At 30.4% G+C, this 9,899-nt stretch overlaps 1 protein-coding gene across 1 annotated transcript; it reads right to left on the bottom strand.

Annotated features, from left to right (window-relative positions):
- Positions 1-879: 879 nt before the first annotated feature.
- On the bottom strand, positions 880-3,549 carry LOC148200777 (endoglucanase 11-like). The gene is made up of 5 exons (XM_088112645.1): positions 3,328-3,549; positions 2,993-3,205; positions 2,323-2,523; positions 1,998-2,252; positions 880-1,751 (listed from the first exon to the last, which is right to left on the bottom strand). The coding sequence occupies exons 1-5, from the start codon at positions 3,547-3,549 to the stop codon at positions 1,095-1,097; spliced, it is 1,548 nt and encodes a 515-aa protein (XP_087968771.1). The 3' UTR covers positions 880-1,094.
- Positions 3,550-9,899: the final 6,350 nt, after the last annotated feature.

The raw sequence follows: 9,899 nt of genomic DNA, 5'->3' as shown, positions 1-9,899 counted from the left end.
TTTGTTGTTATGAGTATAATTTTGTATTAAAAGGTATATAATAATTTTAATTTAATATTTAATTGTATCTTTTGTATAAAAATATTTTAATTTATAATTTTTTATTATATCAATCAAATTAACTTTTTTTACTTTTCATTCTCATCCTCTTAACTTAAGCTATTACATTTTTTTTCTTCATCCTCTCATTATCATCTCAACCAAACATTAAAAAAAAATGACATTATAGTTTCAAAATTAATTTTGCGACACTTTCTTTACAATTTCTCAAAGTAAAAGTGTGAAGAGTTGATACACACCACGCACTCGTAATGCGCGTGAACCAAATAGGAACGAAGAAAAAAACCGTTAAATGGGAACATGATCTGTGCTGGGTTTTCACATTTTGAACGTCGTGATTGTGACCAATGCATGAATTTTGAGGACTTAAAAAAACCGAAACATCATGGCACCAATTCCTGCTTGATTTTCGTTTTAGGTTGCTTTTCTATGTGACCATTCCTTCCGCAAATTCTGTTACAACAGAAAAGAGAGTTTTGGGCTTTAACTCATGCCCTTGCAACCGTAATTAAAGGGAAAAAAAAACCAGACAACCAGCAGAGTTATGCAGACAAAGGAAACCCAAGAATCTCGTGAATGTTTTAAAACACAGTCTTTTCAGATTTTTGGATCTTCTATCTCTGTCTCCATTCTTTCATACTCCAAGTATGGCATATTATTATTACACTTACTCTTTTGTGTCGGTGGCTGCAAGTGACTATACTACCATTAGACTCACCTGTTCTTTTTGACGTTATTTTGTATTCCAAATGATAAATTCAAATTCTAAACTTTGAATGAAACTATAATAAATATGACAAAAAGAAAAAAGCACGTTTGTGAATTGTCCGAAGTCAAAGGGACATAACATAACCCACTTTCATTACTTAAACAACTAATTCCAATTGCCAGTAGAAGAAGGGGTACACTTTCCTATTCCACCTATTGATTCTATAATTTGTATTGTCTTACTGTATAGTAAAATCACGATGGCAGCAAAAAAGCCATGAAAAGAATTCTCTGGTAGGGCAGCAAAATTTTCTCTGTAACGTTAATTAGCTAGAAGCTATCAACGGAGATGATAAATAAACATCACCATGTGATTGATGCAATCTAGCAAAAACCCCTACTAAAGCTGCAGTATTGTAGGTGCAAGCCTCTGTTTGGATGTAATTTGATCTCTCGTCTTTAAATTCGTCATTCATATCGGGCCCACCAACGAGGGCCCCAGTTAGTACATTTGGATTGGGTTCAACGCGTCCATACCAGCTATCATAACCCTGGATGCACCCGATAAAACCCTTGTTTTCCTTTGATGATTCAATGGATGCGCCCCTATGGTGCACCCTCTGGGGGAAATCGGGACCGTACCCTACCATGTAACTCATACCCATTGGATTAGAACCTAAGATGTAATCAACCTGTGATTTCGCAAAGGCGAACATCTCGTCTGGGCCCACCTCGCCCTTTTCGCAATGCAGCTTCTGATGTGTGGCTCGGAGGTGATCAGAATACAGTGTGAGAAGAAACGACGCCGTTGCCACGTACTGCATGTTGTTCCATTGGCGGGTGTACAGTAACCCTCCTGGGGTGCGCTCCACGTTACTCACGTTGTTGAGGTTGAGGCACGCGCAGAGATAGTGCTCGGCTTTTGAACGATACTGTTTGAGTACGACTTCGTGCTGCTTGTGTTTCTTTTCTTCCATCGATAACTGTCGTAAGGAAAATGTCGGTAAGCATTTTTCATTATTTCATAATAAAATTAACATAGATGCTTAAATCACTCTCAATCATAAACTGGTTACAAGTGATTGTTAATATTGATAATCACATTACATTATTTTAAAGAGTTAAATAATATATTTAAATTATAGTCTATGGAGAAAATTTTAATTTTTTAAAAAATTTATTTAATTATTTAAAAATAATTTTTACCATGGAATTGGGAAGTGTGTTACCATGGAAGCAATGGCTTGAACACCAGCATATTTAACATCCCAGCTGAATTCATTGATGGCCCAGGTGGTCCCACCAAAGTCATGAGCATTCTCGAGAAAATAGTTTAAATATTGGTCCTTTTGTGTGGCCCTATAAAGCCAAATAGCTGCCCATAGCAACTCGTCCATGTAGCCACTAACCGAAGCATAATACTCTTTAGCCACTCCAACACTCTCATCATACTTCCCCTTGTACTTGTCACCAAACTCAAACAACTACAACCAACAACAAATTCACCATCAAATTCAAATTAATCTAACTAGTCAATGTCAATAAAACAAATACCTGTTCTGCATGATGCAAAAGTAGTTGAGAGTAATGTGGGTTTGTTCTCCTAAACACCATGGATGCCGCCGCCAATGCCGCCGCAGTCTCACCGGCCACATCCGAACCAGGGTTGTCCGCATCCACCTTGAAAGCTCGCCGCGATGTCGTCATGTCCTCCGGCCGCTGCCAACAGTAGTGATCAGTGTGGCCGTCACCCACCTAAACATGTTCATTCATAATTAGGCTACACACATTGCTACAGAAGGATTCAAACATTCTTTTCTAAATGAGTAAAACTTTTGTATGTTATACAAAATGATTTGAGACAATGTGATCTTGACTAATCTTTATTTCACGTGCAAGTCTAATCATACTCTTAATTTAATAAAAAAAAATTAACCATATGAAAATTCACTAAGACTGTAAAATCCATGTTTAACCAACATTAAGCACTTTAACAATCTCGTTAATAATATTATAATTTCTAATAAATTTTAAACAAATGTTATAAAACTCCATGTTCATGGCAGGAAAACAAGGAGAAATCCGTTACTCTTCCGACATTAGGATCGATTCCTCCTGTTAATTTGGAAGAACCATTGAATTCTCAACGGCGGCGCGTGGGATGATTAATTTAAACAAAAATGAAAAATATCTGGAATTGCATGGAGTGAATTGAATTACATACCTCAACCCAAAGAACATTGGGGTGTGTGTGTGCCTTTATGAAATAGTCAGTTCCCCACTTGATGGCCTCGAGCGTGTGAGCGTACTCGCCGGCAGCCGCGATTTGTTGGCCGTACTCTATAGCAGCCCAGGAGAGGAGTGTGACGGTGAATGCCATGGGCAAACCAAATTTCACATTGTCCCCTGCATCATAGTACCCTCCCACCAAGTCCACCTAAAAATCCCCAAAAACAAGAACCACAATGTTGGAACGAGCGAAAAGAAAACCCGAAAAAAGAACATAAAACAAAATACGGTTTGAGGTTTGGATGTCATAGGAAGCAATGGAGCATGTACCCCTTGTTCTAGGCCATCGGTGAGGGCAGAATGGTGACGCCAAGTGACCCTTTGGTTGTAGGGTAAGCGTCCTGAACGCTGTGACTCGAAATAGAGTAGGCTCTGGGACAGGGCGTGGCCATAATTGAAGGACTCACATAAAGGGAGGAAGATTGTAGTGAGAGAGAGTAGTAACCAAATACAAGGTGCCAAATACCGTATGTGAACCTTCTCTTTCTTCATTTCTCCCTCTTTTCAATCTTTCTCTCCTTCCATTGTACCTTTCTTTCTCTTTATATATGGTTTGCTCAGTGTTGGGTTTACAATTTTACCATGTCGTTTTCATAGTTTTTCTGCATTCTCTTTTGTCTCTCCTTTGGTTTGTCAACCATTGTACTCTGAAACGTGGCGCGTGAAAAACATGTTAGAGTTAATTTTTCCGCAATTTAACATTTTGAACTGTAAGGAAATTAATTTTGTCATTCAAATTATTTTCTTTCAACAGCCATAAAACGTTTTCTTTTTTTATTTAATCCAACCTATAATTAAAAATCTTAAACATGAAATTATATGTACACTAAAAATTCCTGTTCAATGATTATTCTTCCCATTCTTCAAACTTTCCCTCTTTTCTTTCACGTGTTTTTATCCGTTTATTATAGTATATATTAATATCACTTGTTGTAACTGTTACTGGTATAAAAAGTTTTAAGAAATAATTAAGATTATTTTATTGTATTTAATTTAACTGCATTTTGTAATGATATAAATTTGGTTCTTTGACTAAAATTAATGAAACGGTATGATTTTAGTTATTTTTAATCAATTTTATAACCTGGTAAAGAGATTCAAGCATGAGTATAAACGTATAAACGTATAGAGTATTATAAAGTTTTTTTTTACTAAAATTATATATTATTGTTGTTTGGGTTCTGTAATTAGAATTAGTATTTCACATTGCTGAAATGCAAGTTTTAAAACAAAAAATTATATTAAACTCTAATTATTAATAAAAATTAATATTTATAGTGCTGTAGATAACTTTTATTCTTGTTTTATATATATAAAAACCATAGTAATGAGTACAGTACCTTTGAGAGCATTTAGGAAACCATGTAATAAAAGAAATCCAAAAGACCAATGATAAATAAAACATTAAAGTGGAAGTGTGTGAAAAGGTAATTAAAAAAATAACATGAAAAATTTCATTCAAAATTTTCTTTTAGCAATAATTACAGATTCATTTTAATTTTTAGAGCACAATATGCAAGCTTTCAGCCTAGTGTTATTCCAGGATACATTGTTAAGCATGAGAGGTTAGCGGTTTATTGATGAAAATGGGCCAAATTTATGGGCCGATGAGCATATGTGTTTCTGGCTCAATGGGCTCATCCACCACTTCAGCCTGCGAACATTTCTCATATTGGGCCCAAACTATTAGTTTTTTAGGTGTTGCTCCCTCTACCACCCCAAGTGCTCCTGCACCTCCCCACTATTTTCTTTTATTCCAAAAACACTCTACACATCTCCACTATTTTTTTTTTATTTTAAAAATACCCTACACCTTCTCACTATATTCAATAATCTTTCTTTTTCTCTCTCCATATTAATGAAGCATTCACATGGTTCAGATTTAAACTTGTGATATATTGTAAAATTTTATTTACATTTTCCCTTAAATAAGTTTGATTCAATCTTATTTTCACTGTTCAATATATTTTTTTTTCTACAAATTACTTAATAAATGGTAAAATTTTGTTCTAAATTTCTAGAAAAATGTTTATATATATGTGTGTTTTTTTTACATTTAATATCTATAATTTTAATTTTTAACATTGTATTATGTTTTAACTTACTGACATGTTTGACTCAGATAACTTGAATAAAGTATTTAATTTATTAGATAAATAATATAAAAATATTATTAAATACTTAAAATATAAAAGAAAAGTTATTTGTTAAAGATTTGAAATTTATTTAATTCTTTCGTCATTATAAAGTTAGTATATAATAATAATAATAATATATTATTTACTATTAATATTATTATGTTTATTATTTTGTATTTGCATCTAACTTTTAAGTTTATAAAATGGAAGTGGTAGAAGCACTAATATTGAAGTTTCCTCTCAAATTTATATTTTGCAATATATCACAAGTTTAAATCTAAGTCATATCAATGCTCGATTAATAGAAAGAGAAAGATTCTTGAGGTTAGTGGGTAGGTGTAGGGTATTTTTAGAATAAAAGAAAATAATGGGAAGGTATAGAGTATTTTTGGAATAAAATAAAATAGTGAGGAGGTACAGAAGCACTTGGGGTGGTGGAGGGAGCAACACCCTTTTGAAAATTAGTAACTCGAGGAACGTGTTCGGTTAAACGGTCACCAACGTAAAGGTTACCTTTTGTACTGACGCTCTTATACATTTTTCATTATTATGGAATACTTTCTAACATATTATTGTAAGTGTATGATCATTATTCTAAAATCTCAGGATTTTAATTAATAACACTTTACCGATGAAAGCATGAATAATGCCTTAACCTACTCTTCTATTTTAATTTTGCTGAAAACGACAAAAGAAAACTGTACTATATGGTGTAGAAGACCGATGGGAAGTGGTCAGCACCTTCAATAGGAAGGAACCAATCGGCAGGTATTCAGTGACATTAATGGGTATAAGTGTATTGCATTTGTGGATAATCAGCCAGTAAATACATAACTAGTGACCAGGTAAAGTTTGATTTTCTGAGATATATAAAAACCTTTGAGAACACCATACTGACTTGAGCGTCAGAGTGTTTTCTTGCAGGTCACCCCTTGCTGAGCCGATCAGAGAAGGAGAATTGAGCCATTAGCGCACTTTGATAGAAAGGAAACGCGTGAAGCACTTTAAACGTAAACAAAAACTATTCACAAACCTTGACAATATTAGATGTTATAAAAAAAATATCGAGACTTTTAAGAAAATAAATTTATGAAACTTTTGTGATTTTATTTTCACTAGTTTTCGTGTAGCATATATTCAATGATATGAAATGAAATGTATAGTGGCAGTTATTATTAAGAAATTGAACAGTATATATAAGTGGAACTTATACCGACCTAAGATAGGACCAATCCAGATTTTAAGTGTAGAAGCGTCTAACCTTATTATTGTGTAAGACTTTTAAAGTTTAGTGTCAAAATTGGGGGATGCAAGTTGACAAACAGTTTTGACTTATTAAGAAAAAAAAGTTCCATTCGATGTACAAAATATTAATTAAATTAATTGAATACACGTATGTGTGCCAAATATAAATGTATGTTTCATATAATAAATATTTGTGTGGCTCTTGCTTGAGAAAACACTCAAGTACAGTTTTCTTAACAATATGTCCCTTTTACTTAATTTGGCTAACATGAACACGACTCTGCCGACTACTTTGAGTTCTTCAATTCTCCATTTTGTGCACCAAAAACCCATGTTGAGTGTTGAACCGAAAGAAAGCAAAAAAAAAAACACCCTCCAACTCCAACCACCTCTCTTTTATTAAAGAATTATTGAGTTATTAACACAATATTTCTTCTTAAATATTTTTTCAAATTCATATATAAAAATTATCATAGTTCAGTATAATTTTATCTCTAATGTGTTTTGGATTGCATACGTCTCGTGACCTAAATTAGATAAATTGAGTCACAATTGAAAAGTTTAATTCTAGATAGGATAATTATTAAAATAAATATTATTGTGGGTAATATCAATTATAGTGTGACATATAATAGATTAATTGAGTCACAATTAAACGGTGACCCTTTAAATTTTACGTTTTCAAGTAAAAAAGAATAAGATTTTGGTTATTAAATATAATTTATAACTTAATGATTTATACCATTTTGGTTATCAAATATAATTTCTAATTTAAGTGATTTATGTTTGATCCAACAAATAATATTACAACTATTCTTACTACAGTGGAACAAGTGACAAAACTTGAGTGAATTGAAAATTTTTTATGAGTGTTTTTAAGAACTAAAACTTAAGGAGATATCCACCTAGAAAATAGCTATAACACTTAAGTAAGTAAAAAAAGTTTTAATCTTTTAAGTAAGAGAGAATGAGTGTGTATTTCTTGGTTATATCATTTGTGTATTTATGGGCATGGTAACTTGTACAATAAAACTAATAATACTAAGAGAATATCAAGTAATATTGACAAATATAACTACATGATAATTAGAAAATTAATAGCGATAATGTGACGTCTTTCTTAATTTACCAAATATTATATAAATATATGATATTAAAGAATATGTAATCAAACTATTGATATTTGATCATATATATTGTTAATATATGAATATTTACAACAATAAATATATCTCCTAATATCTTATAATCATGTTAGGTTAATGAACTATAAGACTTTGTTATATCCTATTATTCAACATATCTATTAGATCGAGTGTGTACATAAGATCTTTATTTAGGAGTTTGATTATTGTTGAAAAATACTTGTTGTAATTATTACGGACTCTTGTAGGTTTTGTAAGAATGATAATTTATGTTTAAGACTTAAAATTAACACTTGTGTTAGGTCAAATATATATTTTATTGTGATGAAAGTGTTAATTTATTCCTTCATCCGTAAGTATTTGTAACTATTAAATGGTCCCATACACATTTGGTTGCATTTATAACGCCAAAGTCACTTGGCTTTTTGTGTAGAACAGAAGAAGAATGCTGCATTTCACCGACTTAATCAGAGGCCAATGATTATTGTGTATAAAAATATCAAGCATCATTCATTTATTTTATTTTGTTGATAATGGTACGTCATTTTTTTTCCCTTTTTGTCATTTGTACATACCGTAATATAAGAAAAGAAATTAAGATAATAAAAAATTGCACAGATATAAAATATGTTTGCGTATAATTATATCCTAGCATTGTTCTTTTTGGCAGTTTCCGTTATTTTGGACTAAAATAATGTTAGATGAAGATCCTTATGTAAACACTCTATTTAAAACAGACCAATTATTTATTAAATTATAAAGAAAGGAGCAACTTGAATTTCGAGCTGTATATGTATCACTATCTTAGGATATGGATAACGATTACATCCATCTCTATTATTTTAATAATTTTGAATAAAGGAAAATATGTTTGTAGTAATTACATTTAACATAATAATATTGAAATTTATTTTTATCTATAATTTTATATATTTTAGCTTTAATTTTAAAAATAAATAAATAAAATTATTTAAAGTTGGTGGTGTTACATTTTTTACATATTAAATAACATTTCAAATATCAAATAATATAAACAATTTAAAATTCATCCGTTAATTTAAAGTATCTTTTAACATATTAAAAAAGTTTAACTAAATTAGTTTAAAAAATTATATCTGTTTATCTTTAAATATGAAATAAACTATGCCAAAATTCAAAATAAAAGTTAATTTTATTTAAATGTTTTAAGAAATAAAAACATATTTATTTAACCTTTTGAAAATAATAATCTATTTTCATACGATCATTCCCATAATTTAGTGATCTAAGATATTTTTTAACACTAAAATATGTAAAATAATTACATGGCCCAAATTGAACTGATTGCAATTACACGCTTACCCAAAAGTCGTTATTTTTGGCAGCAGAAAAGTCATACTTAGAGTTAATTTATGGGTCACTATCTATTTAAAAGAGGATTAGCTTGAAATTTAATCTCAATTTTATTTTTTATAGCCCCAAATTAAACTTAATTAATTCTGAAATAGATGTCCTAATCGATAGGAGAAAATAACTTTGGCGAGTCTTTTGTATAAAAATTATTTAAATAATTTTAAGGCATTAAAATATTTGTTAATATTAAATTTAATAATTTTTTAATATGTTGTAATTATCTATTCTAAGCATATAAATATATTTTAAGTTTTTTGTCTTAAGTGATATACTAACTGTTTATGATATATTAAAAATAAAAAATTGACAACATTCAAAATTATAATTTCAAATTAATACTAGAAAATAAACTATAAGCGTCTAACTAAATTTGAGTCATTTTTAATATAAAAAATTATAACATTAAACTTAAACTATTAACTGAAATCATAAAAATGTAATTATTTTATTTATATTAAATAATAAATGTATATTAACTTTAAATAATTCAAATAGTAATTATGGGAACATTATTTTCATTGCTTTGCACATGGAAATAACTATGCTTAAAGTAAGGTGAAGTGAAGTTTCTAAAAGACCTAAAGGTCAAAATAATGGAATTAATAATTTAGATTTGAGTGAAAGAAACATAATTTGATTTTGGAAGTAATTGTTGTAAGATTTCATAGTTTGATGCATGAAATGAGAAAGAAAACACAGGTCTAGCCACCACACATTGACACACAAGTCCACCTTTGACAATTCCCACCGAATTTTCCATTCTCCTTTTCAAGTCTTTTACTACAACTATGGTACCCTTTCTTTCATAATTCACTTTATTTTTCTTCACACACACAACAACGTCAGTGAACAAACAATAAATTTAATTATAATATTTTTGGGTGTGGGTGAGGGCATAGAATCAAGGTTACCTGTTCCATTT

Source organism: Vigna umbellata, chromosome 4 (genome assembly GCF_029865625.1).
Source record: "Vigna umbellata cultivar VRB3 chromosome 4, Vumbellata_1.0, whole genome shotgun sequence".
Lineage (NCBI taxonomy): Eukaryota > Viridiplantae > Streptophyta > Magnoliopsida > Fabales > Fabaceae > Vigna > Vigna umbellata.
This window is presented reverse-complemented; position numbering and strand designations above follow the sequence as displayed.

What these genes read in the sequence shown, in the direction of transcription:
- LOC148200777 (XM_088112645.1), bottom strand. Translation starts at nt 3,549, where the DNA reads ATGAAGAAAGAGAAGGTTCACATACGGTATTTGGCACCTTGTATTTGG. An exon ending in CCGATGGCCTAGAACAAGGG is followed by an intron (nt 3,206 to 3,327) that starts GTACATGCTCCA and finishes GGGGATTTTTAG; the next exon opens with GTGGACTTGGTGGGAGGGTA. An exon ending in CCAATGTTCTTTGGGTTGAG is followed by an intron (nt 2,524 to 2,992) that starts GTATGTAATTCA and finishes GAACATGTTTAG; the next exon opens with GTGGGTGACGGCCACACTGA.